Raw genomic sequence first — 16343 nt, forward strand, 5'->3', positions numbered from 1 at the left:
TTGTCCAAAATCACTAAAAAACATCATAGTATAGAATGACGTCCAAAATCACTAAAAAACATCATAGTATAGCATGTCGTCAAAAATCACTAAAAAAACATCATAGTATAGCATGTCATCAAAAATCATGACATGAGATTTTTTTCACGGTTTTTGACAGCATGCTATATTATGATGTTTTTTCATGATGATGTGACGTTTTTTTTTTGTTGATTTTAAAGTCATTATGGAAACATTAAGATGCACCCTATTGTGTCCCTGATAGTGTTACATTGTGAACAACATATCCGTATTTACAGGAGAAGAGCTTTAAGGTTAGCTGTAAGCAGCTGGTGGCTGAAAATTAACAGCTGATAGAGGCCTCATTGAGTTAAATTATGATGCCTTCATGCTCCCTTGGGTAAAAATCAGTATTGAGCTATGGTCAATGACATTGTCATCATGATGTGTTCACTGAAACTTGATGCAGATTTCTCTGTGTCCCTGGCACAAAAGGGGGAATGAATAACAACAAAAACAAAATAAACAACAACAACAAAAAAAAACACTGGCATTGGCTATGGGCCAAATTGTTATTTTAAACAGATGCATCATTCCAGAATTTCACAAATGTTGCATCCCTGAAACGTTATACTGTTTCATCTTTATTGAGGGTTTTTATTTTCTGAGGTCGTGTTCATCAGTAAGTAAAATGTCGACCTACTTTAGCACTGAGCTGGAGGACGACTTTCAGGTTGGTACTTTTTCAGACTTGAACACTGTCCCTGTCTGGCAAAGCAGAGCTCTGTGGTCGGTCGCTTTGAACATCAACAACAAGAAACCTTTTCTGGCTGAAGCAGGCAGCTCTTGAACATAACATGAACTCTGTCGTCACAGGAGCTTAGAACTCTTTTATCTCCTGCTTTGGTTGCCACCTCGCACTACATTGGACAATAAAGTTTCCTCTTTGCTGCCTCACTTTGTTTTTAAATAATGGTTGGTGCTGTATGTTTTGTCGCATGTGACGATCGCTCTCATGTTTGCTTAACTTCCCTCAACGGGAAAATATTTGATATGACTGAAGGTGCTGAGAGAAACATGTGACCACCTGTGTGAGGATGAGCTGTGCTGGCTGTGGAGACGCTGCCTTCACTGGTCAAACTGGGATTGGTGGTAGAAATGCTGCCTTCACTGGTCAAACTGGGATTGGTGGTGGAAATGCTGCCTTCACTGGTCAAACTGGGATTGGTGGTGGAAATACTGCCTTCACTGGTCAAACTGGGATTGGTGGTAGAAATGCTGCCTTCACTGGTTATACTGGGATCAGTGGTGGAGATGATGCTTTCACTGGACGAGCTGGGGATGGTGGTTGAGAGGTCGTTGTTAGTAGACAAACTGGGGTTGGAGGTGGACATGATAACGTCTGTGGTCTTGCTGTTGGTGGTGATTTCCCCTGAGGACGTCGTGGCCACGATGCCTGTGGTGCTCAGAGGCAGACTGGTGGTGCTGAGACCTGGGAGGAGAGCACACTTTGAAGCTTAGCGGTTTCACCTCAAGTCCCTGTTTTGTCCGAACCTTAAAGGTGCTTTAGACTGGACGCAAAGTGAATTTTCACCTTAATTTATTTGCACAAACCTGACTGCGAGAGGATTTTTAAAAATTTGCTACAAACATCCAACGAGCTCCACATGTGCTCACAGAGCTCCTTTGTTTTTGTTTGTTGGCAGCTCGGACCTCGAGCCTCATTTATAAAACTGTGTGTACAAAGAGGAAGAACCGCCTGACAGAGAAGAGGTTGGGTGGTATGATGGTATATATTGTGCAACAGTAGAAATGTGTCTACCGGTAAAGATCTGGCAATATGGTTTCTACTGCGGGAGCTATTTGGGGCAGGCTAAGCAGCAAATCAGGGCTGGACTCTCAGACGATCTCACGAATCCAGCTGCCTCCCAAGGTCGCAAGGTGATTTGGACGTAGTTACCATTAAATCAGAAGTTTAATGGTAGTCAGTGAAATTTCATGATTCTCAATAACCAATAAGATATCGCAATAAAAAACCAAAGCAATAAACATATGTGAAAATGTGCCAGTTGGGTTTTGTGGTAGGCTTTCTGTCCCGCCCCTCCTCCACTGTGATTGGACAGCTGGGTAAAAAGTGACAGTGCTGAGCGCAGCGTTGAACATTTTTTGAACTCTCGGTGACCTCGTTTGTCACAGAGTGTGAACACACAGACCTCCCATTGCAAAGAATTAAAAAAATACGCTGGCATCAGGAAGAAACGCTTTTCTTTTTAGGAGTCGAGCTGCTGCTGCAGCTTGTTGCTGTCTCTGACATGTTTTTGTTGTTCTTGTGTGCTGGTAAGCGTTCTTCTTCTTCATTCATTCATTCATTCATTCAGTAATTTTCCATAACCCCTTATCCTGTTAGTGGTCCCTGCAGGGGGGTGGAGTCTATCCCAGCTGACACTGGGTGAGAGGCAGGGTTCACCCTGGACAGGTCACCAGACTATCACAGGGCTGACACATAGAGACAGACAACCATTCACACTCACATTCACACCTACGGACAATTTAGAGTCACCAATTAACCTGCATGTCTTTGGACTGTGGGAGGAAGCTGGAGCACCTGGAGGAAACCCACGCTGGAACATGCAAACTCCGTATGATTATGGGAACTGCCCATTGGTCCGACAGCCCATTGGTCCGACAGCCCATTGGTCCGACCATATTAAACCCATTGTTCTGAAGTCTGTTCCGAAATCATCATGATGCCCTGTGGTTAAGGTCTGGTTCGGTTTAGGCACAAAAACCACTTGGTTAGGGTCAGGAAAAGATCATGGTGTGGGTTAAAATGAAAAAGAAAGTGACAAACACATAAGCCGTGAGCCTGCTTTACCTCAAACCTTTCCCAGCTGACCCAGAGCCAGTCGTGGCACACCATCAAGGCAGAAATATGCCCGTCGGAAGCTGTTCAGCACCGTGGACCGTCGGACTAATGGAATGTAAGACCAATGGGCTGTCGGACCAATGACATGGACCCCTGATTATATGGGACTTCCAAACAAAAGAGAAAAATAATCAAATGTGATTCAGTCTGGTACGATTATTTTGAACCATTTCTTCTTTGAATTTACAGAGCAATTACTGTATTGTCGTGATATATACCATCCCTCGGAGATAAGATTAAATATGGTCAAAGTAGTAGAAAATTTTGGCCATATCACCCAACTCTAGCCTCGTGGAAAAAATGAAGTAAACGCTGTTCCACTGGAAGTTAGAACTGTAGCAAACCTTTAAAACATATGGGTCAATTTGAAAAAGACTGCCAATAAAAATTAGTGTAAAGAAACAAGTGTTACGGGATGAGAGTGGTAAACCTCAGCCAGCAGCCCTTCATTAATCCTACAGTACACTCCAAAGAGCTTATCTAGTGCTTGGATGTAGTTATACTCATTTTGTACCACACCATTTTGGTGTGAACAGGCAGGTTTTTAGAACGTTCCAGAACAGCACATTGCAAGTAGTTACCTGTTTGAACTTGTCTGGTCACGAATCTTTGGTCTGAGCTGGGCTTTAGGCTGGTTTTGGTTTGGAAAAGATAATGTTTTGGCTTAAAATACGTGGTTTGGAGATAAAACAGGGACGGATCGGTGAGAAACACCCAGTTCAGCCAGGAACACTTTAGTAAAAGAAAACTTTATTTCCATTTGCAGTATTATATTTCTTGAGATCAGCTTGACATCGTGTCCTGCCTGAACTAACGCTATGCTCAATGTTTGATGCCACAGACGCTGCTAGGAAACACCGTAATGTGCTGCGAACACTCAGGTTTGGGGCCACAAACACAAGTTGCAACAAAACAAGTTGTGTGGTTATTTTCAGACATAAAAACCACTCGGTCATGGTTACGCTAAAAAACAACTTGTCTGGTTGTTTGTTGGTTTCGATCAGTAGTTCGCAACTGCAACTTGGCATGACATCCAAGTTAACTCTGTTGCTGTTTTCAGGTGACATCAGAGCAGACCAACCACAGGACTGTTCCACAGTGAATAAATGACACTGTTTAAAAACAGAACTAATCACAAATGACAGGGACGAATCAGCCTCTGTTTCCCACACAGTAGATGACACAGACCCAACAGGGCTAGGTACTAAATTTACACCCTGGTTCTTTTGTGTTAAATCTTTTGATTTCATTAAAAGGTTCCTGGAAAAGTTCTGTGTTGGAAACAGGTCTGAAATGGATTAAAATGAAAGGATATTTTGCTCTGGAGGGATCAGCACCTGATTTGCACATTGCAATTTGCATGTTACAAGCTCTTCATGCTGGCAGCCATGTTTGCACATATTTTTATGGCCATGCAGTACATTAAAGGACAACACTGCACTGAGCCACAGATGAAGCAGAGCCACAGCCATTTTGTTGACCACTTTTATACTTTAGTAAAGCCTTCAGTGAAATATTTTCTTCCTACCTGAAGTCACCTCCACTGAGAGCTGAGCTGTGGCCGACTGGTCATTAGAGGTGTCCATCGCCACGACCTGGAAGCACAACGTTTAAGTTGAGTATTTAAGTAAGACAATGACCTATCAATCACTCACTTTGGATTAGTAAACTCACTTGCAGAGATAATGTGGCCTCTGGGAGATCCTTTGTCATGAATAAATAGCCATCAATGATGGAGAAATCATCACTCCCGTTAACGTAGTAAGTGATGTAGGGATTTAGACCCTGTTTGAACAGAAATGAAAAGGTTAGTGCTGCACATCAAGTCGGTGGAACTCTGCCAAAGACTTATTGCCGAGGTCCAGACCTTTGAATCTGTTGCTCCACTGAGTTAGAGTTTTGCCTGGTATTGTGACATGATCCACCGGTTTACAGGTTAGAATAAAGAGCGATCCAGTGAGTGCCACGGAGGGGATTAACACTGTTGTCAAGCGTTGTCAAGCCATGTGCGAAAACCAATGAGAAATTTTAGCACTATAGACAAGATCAAGATGTCTTTTCAATACTGTTTGACATTGTACTTTGTTTTTACTTCGCTCTGCTCCACTCTTAAAACCCTGGCAAAAACAGTGTGTTGGCATGGCTACACACCAGTGTGGACTTATAATGACGTTAGATTCAGGCAGATACGTTGGTCTCTCTGTTGATTGGTTCCCCTCCCCAATGGAAATCAGTTGTTGTTGTAACAAGTTGACAGTTCTGTCTGATATCAGGCAAAAAGACTTCATCAGTCATCAAACACTCAAAACTGATAAATAAATATTCAGTTAAAAGTTTAGTTCACAGTGAAGCTGCTTTAGCCGGCAAAGTTAAAGGAATTACCAAAAACGTTAATGCAAAGTAGTCAAGTGCGCTCACTTTCAGTTTGACCTCTCAATAAAGTGACAAAGTTTCTGTGCTTCTGTGAATCTGACTGAAGCACCAGCTGTGTTTCCTGACACTTTCTTGATGACTGTTGTGCACTGTGACTGCACAGTGTATTTATTACTGATGTCAAGGGCTCCATCCAGAGTTGTGGTAGTGTTACCAGCTCACCCTTTTCCCCTTTAAGGGCTTCTTTGTATGTGGTGTGGAGAAACAGCTCTCTCTTGGTTGTGCCATGGTGGCAATGTGATGATAGCCAGCAGGAAACAGTGTCTATATTAGTCTCGCCACCAGACAATCAGCAATCTCCGCCTTCTGATAGTCTGGGGAAAACGGCTGGCAACAAAGCAACGCCTCTTGCATTTTTGAAAAGGACACACCCTCCCGGAAATGTGCGCTCCCCCTTTTCTCGTCCACAAGGAAACAAACACACAGAGAGCTTGAAAATGGATGCCGAGAGATTTAACTCCGTTTTATCAAACGTGTGCTCAGTCCACAAGATTGTGGAAATGAAGGACTTACAGCGACTTGAGCCATTTTGTACCGCTGCACGTGTTTCTAGTCGGACTATGTTTACGAGCACAAGAGTTCAGCGAGCCACCGAAGGACCGCCCTGCGGATTTACTATTGGTTCTGCAACGTAGGGAGTTTTTTTAAACTCTGAAATTGTATCCGCCCATCTAAACACAAAATCAGGGAGAAAGTCATCAGTCTTTAGTTAAGCAAAGCGTCTAAAGACTGATAAGACTAGATAAGCTCAGGGCTTAACCTCATGAGAAGGCCATATTTATTGTTCTATGGTGAAGACTGCAATATAGCCATTGCTGGTAAATGGCACCTGAACACCTCGCTATCCTTCCTTCAGCGGAGCGGTCTGGCTAGTTAACCTAGCTAGTTACCAGCTAAGAACAAGCAAACAGTGCTAATAAGCCAGTGTGTTCCCAACTACAGTTTGGAGTTGGTAAGCTGTCACGGAGAGTAACACTGATAAACATGATGGACAAAAGGACAAAAACAAGATCCCAGTTGCAATAAACCAGAATTTCCTTTAAATAAAAGCTGTATGTCTGAAATCAAACTTCCATCCAAACTGAGCATCAACTGTAACCAATTTCCAGAAAATCTTTAAAACACATTATCAGGAGTGACGTCATGGAGATAAACAGTTGAGGGCCATTTAACCCTTGTCAGACCTCAAACAACTGGAAATGATGCAGAAAACATGATGTAGAGTTCTGATTGTTTCATGTGTTTGAGGAAGGTTACAGTCCTCTTATCGCTCCACTCATGTCTGATGTTTTCATCTTTTCAGTGGAGGTTTAAATCACATGCTCTGTGCACGTCATGATTTATTCACTCTGTCTGTTTCCATTTGACTTTGACCAGTTATGTCGACTTTTCCATGTCAGCTAAACATGTTGTTGCAATAGTTCTTTTGAAACTTTGATGTTTTCACTCAGGTTTTTTTATGCTCAAATTGAAAATGCAGGTGAATGGAAACAAACTTTGAGTCACTGAACTGAATTAGAAACAGACTATACTGGAGTCAGTGTTTTACCCCAGTGGTAGCGTAGTCCTCATCAGTGGCGCGGATGCTCAGCGGCTCATCCTTGTTCGTTGGGTCCATTGCCATGACACCCACTGCAGTGATGACGCCTTCATACTGAGGCCTCTGAAACTGTGGCGGGTGGAGACTCTTTACCTGAACGCTGACTGTGACGGTGGTGGTGGCAAACTGATGACTGTTTATCCTCTGAGCAGCCTGGGAGACAAAATGAGCAGGACTGTAGGATTATAGAAATACTGGAGTCTAACTCCACCCAAGACATTTCTGACAGCAATCAATCAAACTCCATGAATCTTTCAGTAAGTGACTCATTTATTTATTGAAAAAAGGATGAATGACTCGCTACACTGCAGGACTCTTTGCAGAAAAGAATTATTTATTGCACCGTGACGTACGTTTCGAGCTGTATGCTCTTCCTCAGACAAAGACGAAGTCTGACAAAGAGCATACAGCTCGAAGCGTACGTCTTGGTTGGTTTATTATTTTATTTATTCAGAGTGGCACAGTGTGGCATTGTTTTCTTTGTAGTTGCCTGTTATTGAATAAATGATAAATGTAGAAAGTAAGTTCAGGTGCAGCAGCTGCCAGGTGTACATAGTATAGACCGACATTTCCCCGCCAGTTACTGTGCACAAGTGCACCTCATGAAACCCTCTGCTGCTTGCAGATAGAAACCTCCTGGCTGGGTGCACTTTGCCTGTGCACAATTTTTCCTTTCATTTTATTGTGACTCATTGTGGTCACTCATTTTTTCCACTTGAGCACCTGACCTGCAAAATGTCTGCACGGCACCACAAACTCAAAAGACAATTTGAACAAATACCGGAGACACAAAGACGCCATCATTTGAACCAACTGGAGAAAAACAAGTGAATGTTTGGTTTTACCAGAACTGTCAGACCGATGGGCCCCAACACGTCAGCCGGCTTCAGCATGCTGATGTTCCCCGTGTTGGGGTTGATGTGAAACAGACCACCACCGTCTCCTGAAACACAGACAGATTGAGCTTCTACCTGACAATCATTAACAACTGATGTCTGTGGATACAGACGTCAGACTGAAAAATAAACCTCTGTTGTTGATTATAATCCGGGCTGCTTACCGCCCAGGAACGAGTACGTTATCTCCTCATTTATCGAGTCTCCATCGATGGCGTACAGCGGTCCTGGTTTCAGGGGTAACAGTCCGGTCTGCAGAGGGTAAAAAACACAGCAGAATGAACACAGTGGAAAACAGACCTCAGAGGCTTTAAGTAAAGTATTTGTCAGATCTTCTGAGAGCGTCTGAAACCTCCTTCTGACGGCAGAATTAGCTGCATCCAACAATTTTTGTGTGAAACTGAAAATCGTACAGACTTAAGACAGTGACTGGTCTGTGTGTGGACTTCTCTCTCTACAGTACTTCAAACATTTACTGTACTTCTGTCTCTTTTCAAACTGAGTGCAACAAAGTCTCAGAGACCTGCCAGGTTTCCATTCTAAGGTGGTGCAGATTTTAGCCTTTTTTTTTTTTTTTTTAGAAAATTGGCAAAGTAAATGCAAATGAATGCCTGTTTTTATCCACTAAAGTTATGCAATTAACAGGAAGTGGTTTATTGAAATAAACAGTTGGTGGGGCTGATTCAGTCGGTGCCGTTAAACCAATTTGGTCAGGAACACTTTAGTCAAAGAAAACTATTTCCATTTGCAGTATCATATTTGGCAGTATGGCTCTGTTCTAGTGCTTTTCTGCCTTTTGTAGGCCTACGCAGAAAGCCTAAGGTGGAGAGAGCACACCTCTCTGCCCTTCCATGTGCAAATGAGGAAAGCCTCAGGCAGAAAGAGCAAACCTCTCTGCCCTTCAATTTGCCTACATTGAAAGGCTGAGGCAGGGAGAGCAGCAGCAAAGACAGAACAGAGCAGCATCAATGACAAACAGAAATGACATTGATAAGTCAGACACAGCATGAAAAGGAGCAGCTGGAGTGGAGGCAGGTTGCAAAGCAGCTTGCAGAGGAAGCAGCAACAGGAGGCAGGCCAGAGCAGTTTAAATAGGGCGCCCTGAATGAGATTCGCCAATAGTTGCATAGAAAGGAATCATGTGATCTATCAGCTGACTCGCTTCCATCAGTCAGCTGATCCATCAGTTGACTGGACTGTTTGAGATCAGCTAATGCAGCTGGGATGTGAGCTGAGCTTGACATCGTGTCCTGCCTGATCTAACGCTGTGCTCAATTTCAGGCAACATCACATCACTTCAGTTCGTCTACACTCATCACTGTCTCAGTAACAAAGCTGGACTTTACAAGTGTCGCACCTCTTGTTCGTTTAACACGACCCTGGTGGTGTAACCGCTGTTCTGGCAGATCACTGCTCCCCCGATCTCATGCTTGTTGCAGGGCTGGAACCACGGCGGTCTGTTGTCCACGTCTACGATGGTGACCATGATGGTGGTGGTGGCGCTGAATGGAGCCCTGCTATTGGCTGGAGTTAACGGTGCATCCTGAATAAAAGAAAAGTAATGATTATTTCAGTCATACACAGATACAGTGTGACAGTAGACAAAAATCTGAGAAACTGGTCATCAAATTCAAATGGCTCATCCAGATCCAGTTGGTCAAAATCGGGTAAAAATTCAGCCATGACTACTCCAAACAGAGTAACTCCTCACGTTTGTAAGCTCGCTTCAGCGGTAACTTCCTGCAACAGCTCTGAGTGAGCGTTTTGACTTGCCACAACAAACATGTCCGAATTTTTACCTGATTTTGACCAATTGGATCTGGATGAGCCATTTGAATTTGATGACCGCCAGTATTTATTTGAACACGGAGTACACGGACGTACACAGACGCAGAGCTCATTGAAACTGAAGAGCGGACGAGGAGAGAGAGGGAGCAGCAACAGGCAGAGGAACATGTCTGAATCCAGCTAAAGGTAAACACACACGTTCATTTCTCCTTTCCGTTATGTTGTCAGATAATTATACTAACAATCCGAGCCTATCTGTGTGAAAAAAATGCACTTTTAGTGGACGTATTTTGACGTTGTTTGATGCTGTCTGAGTGCCCTATTATTTAATATAGCGCGCGCTCACGGGCTGCAGGCAGGTCAGCCCTAGCTTCATACTGGAGAAATGTCACATATTGAACATCCTATCACTCATTTAGACAAAAGTAGATCGGGAAATAGGGCCCAGGTTGAAAAAAACATTAGTTCCCCTTTAACTGTGTTATTGTGATCAACATAACGTGATAAACTTAAATTAAAAGAATTATTGTTTGGTATTAACGGTTATTTGTGGGATTATATTCCAAGGAAAAAAAATCCTTTTTAATTTATAAAATACTAAAAAAAAATGTCTGAAAGAGGAAATCAGTGTTTTGAACCAGCAGTGAACAGCACTCACCTGAGCGGTTAATATCAGTTGGACATTTTTGACTTTATCGTAGTCGAGAGGCGTCTGAACGAGGAGGTCTGGGTTGGTGGGCGACCTCAGTTTGAAGCCGTTCTGCAGAAATCAAACAGGACAATAAAAGCTCTTTAGATCTGCATCTTGATCTCACTGTTTCCTCTCTGCTTCCAGTATTTGTGCTACGCTAGGCTAAACACGTCCTGGACCCACCACTGTACTGCAGATTATAGACTAATATCTCATCTCACTCAAGGAAAGACAAACAACAAGATGATTTATCTACAAGTTCGACCCACTGAGAGACAAAAGGAACACAAACAGGAGAACTTACAGATTCAGACGTCAGTGTGTAGTAGATTATATCACCGTCTAAATCTGTGGCAGGGAAGCGGCCCACGCTTGTGTCAACAGGAGACAGCTGGAACAAAAACAGTCAGTGTGAAGAAAATGTGAGGCAAATTGTGATTTGTGATATTGGGCTTTATAAATAAAATTGAAATTGAAATTGAAATATTAACACGTAACAACGTTTTTAATATTTTAATGGATTAATCACAGGAGCAAATCTTAATGAGCAGCCTCGTTGTGAAAAGTCCCGGGCACTTCCATCAACAACAGACCTTACTAAACATATAGTATCAGGCTCTTAGTCTTGCGTAGCATCACTGTGATCCAACACAAACATTATTTGATAATCAGAGCCCTTGAGGTGAAGCCTGACGATACTTTAGGGCATGTGTTAGGGCACGTTCATCAGAGCATGCATGGCTGTAAACAGGAGCATTATCTTCATGAGCCATGTAAACAGGTTAGTGGGAATATTTCCTTTCCCCAGGAAGTAGGTGATGAAGTCTGGCTCACAGTCCAGTTCATCCCAAAAGTGCTGGTTGGGGTTGAGGTCTGCGCTCTGTGCAGGCCCGCCACGCTCCACTACACCAAACTGTAAACTATTTCTTTGTGGAGCTGTCTTCAGTTACAAGGTCACTGTTATGTTGAAACAGGAAAGGGCCAAAAACAAATGGTTGGCACAAAGGAAGAGGCACTCTACATCAGCTGGTCCGACCCCGAGGTCCAGATTTCTCCTTAGTCATTAGTTCAAGGTCCACACAGTTTGATATATTCAGCGTCATACTTGCACTTGTCGATGGTGTCGAGCTAGTTTGGTGTCTCTGTCAAGTACAGGTCCATTGTTCACTCTCTCTTCAGCAGGAGACAGGATTTCAGTGTAAAAGCTCTGTGCTGGAAACTTAGTGTTCTTCAAAATAAAGTGTTTTTTATTTTTACAAACTTGACACATTCAGGAGTCGCTTGCCGTCCATTCAGAATTGACCCATGACCCACTTTCAGACTGTGACCCACCAGTTGGGAACCACTGCTGCAGAGTCTTTTGAAACGATCCATGAAAATCAGCTCCAGAGCAAAAATACATAGAAACATACACGTGTCCACATACTTTACTGTTATTGAGAGAAACTTTGATGTTAACACTGGAGGAAAATGAATCTATTAAAACAACATTTAGTCGTTGGTCGAGTCCATAAAGCAACAAACAAATATCTGTATATTTAAAATATCACTCTTACCTCATTGACATTGAGCTGGTACAGGTTCTGAGAGAAGACCGGAGGGTTATCATTCTTATTGGTCACAAGCACAATGATGGTGATGCCCAACTGGAAACAAAGAGACACAAGTCTTGTTTGAACCACATGTTTTCACTGTTGGGACAGGAGCATCTTTACCACTGTGTGACATCACCTTTTCTTTTAACAACTCTCAGTCAGTGTTTGGGAACCGAGGACACTACTGAAGTTTTTCTTGTCTGATATCTGACTGCAGTGTCTCAACAGTCGACGCTTCATCATGTTCTACACATGTTCAGTGGGAGACAGGTGTGGACTGCAGGCAGGTCAGTCTGGTACCTGCACTCTGTCACTACGAAGCCACACTGTTGGAACACGTCACAATGTGTCTCATTGTCTCGCTGGAATAAGACGGGACGTCCCTGAAAAAGACGTTGTCTGGATGGCAGCATATGTTGCTCCAAAACCTGTGTGTACCTTTCAGCATTCATGGAGCCGTCACAGATGTGAAGATACCCATGATGCATTCTCGGAACCCATGGGCTGTATTCGGCGTCTGACTTCCGGCAGATGGTGAATACAGCCTCTGGGGGCAGATCCCCGATTTTTTTGGGCGGAGGAGGTGAATTTCCGTTTCCGACTTCCGTTTATATACAAGTAAATATGCTGAACCATTGCGATGGATTCAGAGTTTGCAGTGACGCCATTTATGTTCCACCTCGTTAGTTCAACGCACGGACCGTTTAACCTGGCAACAACTGCAGCCGGCTCAAACGTGATTGGTCAATATCACGCGGACTACAAACAGCCTACAACTGGAAACCAGGGCTCTTCCACTCTTCTTCCGGAGGCAAGATCTCCGGGGTTTGCCTACAGACTCTACATTCACTGAATGTAGAGTCTATATATAGAGACTACCCATGACGCACCTCACCATCTCATCACAGACTTGAAGTTACCCATGATGCACCTCTCCATCACAGATGCTGGCTTTGAACTTTGAGCTGGTAACAGTCTGGATGGTCCCGGAGGACAGGACGTCCATGATGGACTGGTCAGACCAAAGCACAATTTTCCATTTTATTGTGGTCCATTTTGTGATCATTTTTAACCAATGTAAAGCGTCTTTGAGTATCTTGAAAAGCGCGCTATAAATAAAAATGTATTATTATTATTATTATTATTATTATTATTATTATTATTATTGTTGTCATGTCAGTCCATCTCCAATGAGCTCGGGCTCAGAGAAAGAAAAAAAGCTAAAAATCAATACACCCTAGTATCGCAATATTTTTGTGTGGCAATATGGTATCGTCACAACAGTGCCAAGTTTTGATTCTTTTATTATATAAACTAATAATATTATAAATAAAAATTTAACTTTAAGGGGCGGCAGAGATGCCAGTTCACCTCCTGGTCACTGCCGAGGTGCCCTTGAGCGAGGCACTGAAGCCCCGAACCGACCGATTTTTCAGTCCACACATTTTGCAGCAGTTTTGCAGTAAAAAACAGGAAATATATCACAATATATTTTTTATTCTTATGTTTAAAATCACAATAATATTGTATGGTGACTAAGTATCATGATAATATCGTATCGTGGAGCCTCTGGTGATTCCCACCCCTCGTAGCTACGTCCATTATTGTACAGTCTGTGGTTTTATTCAGTACGCTGTTTCAGAAGCGGGGTCGTACAACAACATTAAATAACACGTGACACAAATTTCCGAATATTGAATTAATCAGTGCAAGTTTCTGATGTCTTTGGTGTATGTTTCTTTCTGTCTTTCTTTAGTCATTTTATCAGTTTGAATACTACAAAGTGAAAAAATCACTGCAGTAAAATGCCTCTCAGTTCAAAATGTTTAGTGTACGAAGACGGTTTTACCTTGAAGCCTGAGGTCGTATCAGTGCAGGTGATCTCGGCTACATGAGAAGTTTCAGTCTGCAAACAAAACAAACGTTAAGCTCAACAGTCTGATATTTTCACAGACTGGTATCTATACTGAGATGTGGGTTTGGATCTGGTTGACACCATTCCAGTACATTCATGGCCTACAGTACCTCGTAGTCCAACACCCTCACAGCTATCAGCTGGTTTCCCTGGAGGCTGAATGGGTAGTTGGGGTTTGTAGGGTCACGTTTAAGCTCCAGGGTCACTGTGTCTGACAGGACGTTGATCGTCTGCACGACATCACCCACAGTGTTGTTTTCTGCAAAGTTGACAGGTGAAGGAGCAGAACAGACTGTTGGGAGAAAGAAAAGAGCAAAGAGCACAGTTTAGTAAATCCTGTTTGTTCTGTCTTTTCCCAAGTCAGATCAGAAAATGGAGTTTTATCTCTGTGATCAAAGATTTCCAGACTGTGGTCATCACTCTCCGACTCTGGCTGAAACCCTCATTCACACCTTCACTGCCCAACAAGGCCCTGGACAGGCTCCACCCACACCAAGCCCGGCAGCACATCACCCCTGATCTCATCTAACTTAACTGGCCTCTGGTTATATCCTGCATCCACTACAAACTCCTCCTCCTCACTACAGATCCCTCCAGGGTCTCAACCCCCAGTACCTGTCTGACCTCATCCATCCTTATAACCCATCCAAGAACCCACGGCCCCCGACACAGGTCTGTCTCAGGTCTTATTTAGTTATGTATATTTGTTATTTTTTCATACTGTAAAGTGGCCTCAGGGACCCTGAGAGGCACTACATAAATCCAAGTTAATATTATATTGTATTATATATTAAAAAATACTGGATAAACATTTGAAATAAAAGCCTGCAGACTGTTTCACTTTCCACTGTTACACTTTTAATGTTGAGTAACAGTCTTGATTTTTAAGTATTAACCATTGGTTTCTACCTTATTTTATCCTTTCTGTTTATTTTATTCTATTTTATTTATTTACTTTCTTTTTATTCTATGGAATCATTTTTGTTAGTTTGTTCTGTTTTGTTTGGTTTGCTTTTAAATATTTTATCGCATTATTGTTGTAATTTTCTAGTCTTGTAAAATGTTATGTTCAGTTGTTGTGTTATCCTTTAAATTGTGTCTGTGTCATTTCAGTTTTGCCACGTGACGCACTTTGAGCTGCATGTTTGTATGAAAGGTGCTCTATAAATAAAGCTGAGTTTTACAGTACACTGTAAAATAGTTGACTGTATATTTGCAGTAAATCACAGACTGCTAGTTGCATTGCTATCACGGTACATTACTTTTTTCCTTTTTTTTTTTTTTTTTTTTACAGTAAATTGTTGTGAGAAGACAGCTGTATTCTGTGATCTCACAGCAGTTACACCTCCATATTACTGTGATTTAGCAGTATGCTCCCACAGAATTACTGTATTTTACTGTAATCTCACAATTAACTCCATATATCATTGTGATTTAGCAGTATGCTTCTCTAATACTATATTTACCTGCATTAACGTCACAATAACATTGAAATTGGTTAAATATCACAGTAAAAGACTGTAAGGTGAATATAATGTCATCTATTGTGAAATACTGTAACTTCCTGGAAATAATTTGCAGTGTAGTTTGACTGAGTACAAAGTGGTCGCACCATGATACATTACATTACAAGTTAATCACGTGTGATTTTATGCTGTGTTCACTTAACATGTGAATTACAGCTGAAGCCACCTGGTAGTTTGTAACTGTTCAGGTTTTGTGTTCAGCTGAATGTTTTCTTACTCGAATCAACAGTTTTTCAGACGCTCTTGGTTCAAATTAAGCTAATTATTTTCTTTCTTAATATGTCTGTTTTATGTACAAGTAAATTTTCATGCATAAATGTTGACAGGTGAGGAGTAGTAAACAGATGAAATGGATACCGCTGTCAAATTCTGTTTCTCAATTGCTTTGTGTTTCCCCTTTCTGTAACTGCTCTTTTTCTGCTTCCTCAATCTAACCTTACCATATCACCAACAGCTGTGCATCACCATGAACTAAGCCCTGAGAGCATCAATATGGGAAACACAGATTGAGGGGAAGGGAAACACGATTCAAAGAGGAAATATAGCCTACACTGAAGAAAAATATAAACACGTTTGTTTTCACTCCCATTCTTCATCGGTTGAAATAAAAGTTCTAAGACTTTTTTGTTCACACAACAGACCAATTTCTCTAAAATTATGCACAAGTATGAGTGCTCACAACAGCAGATGTTTATTCATGTATTTATTAGACTGACAGATCTCAGAGAGTGTCAACAAATTTGTTAATATCCATGTTAAGCGGGATTTATACTTGTGCTGCAGACCCTGTGCCATAGCCTACGCTGTTGTGAGCATTTATACTTGTGCGGTGGTGTGTTTGTGTCACTCTGCAGTTACACCTCTAAAACACTAGGTGGTGGCGGGGTTTCTGTGAAGTGCTGTAAAGTTTAGTTGATTCAAAACACACATTAAACACATTAAACATGGCTTAATAGAGACAATTTCAAACACA

General features: G+C 42.1%; 1 protein-coding gene across 2 annotated transcripts in view; it reads right to left on the reverse strand.

Annotated features, from left to right (window-relative positions):
- The window catches only part of cdhr5b (cadherin-related family member 5b), a 27021-nt gene that overhangs the window by 5205 nt on the left and 5473 nt on the right, over positions 1-16343 (reverse strand). The window contains exons 2-13 of one of the 2 annotated variants that reach the window (XM_050072858.1): positions 13955-14136; positions 13779-13835; positions 11891-11980; positions 10639-10725; positions 10302-10403; positions 9213-9398; positions 8020-8107; positions 7805-7902; positions 6909-7112; positions 4601-4711; positions 4455-4521; positions 1088-1492 (exon numbers count right to left, since the gene is read on the reverse strand). In XM_050072858.1, the coding sequence (XP_049928815.1) occupies positions 1088-1492; positions 4455-4521; positions 4601-4711; positions 6909-7112; positions 7805-7902; positions 8020-8107; positions 9213-9398; positions 10302-10403; positions 10639-10725; positions 11891-11980; positions 13779-13835; positions 13955-14136 (1677 nt within the window). The remainder of the gene's footprint in view (positions 1-1087; positions 1493-4454; positions 4522-4600; positions 4712-6908; positions 7113-7804; positions 7903-8019; positions 8108-9212; positions 9399-10301; positions 10404-10638; positions 10726-11890; positions 11981-13778; positions 13836-13954; positions 14137-16343) is intronic. The other variant, XM_050072859.1, reaches the window with a different exon arrangement.

The sequence above is a fragment of the Epinephelus moara genome, chromosome 20 (genome assembly GCF_006386435.1).
Source record: "Epinephelus moara isolate mb chromosome 20, YSFRI_EMoa_1.0, whole genome shotgun sequence".
Taxonomy (NCBI): domain Eukaryota; kingdom Metazoa; phylum Chordata; class Actinopteri; order Perciformes; family Serranidae; genus Epinephelus; species Epinephelus moara.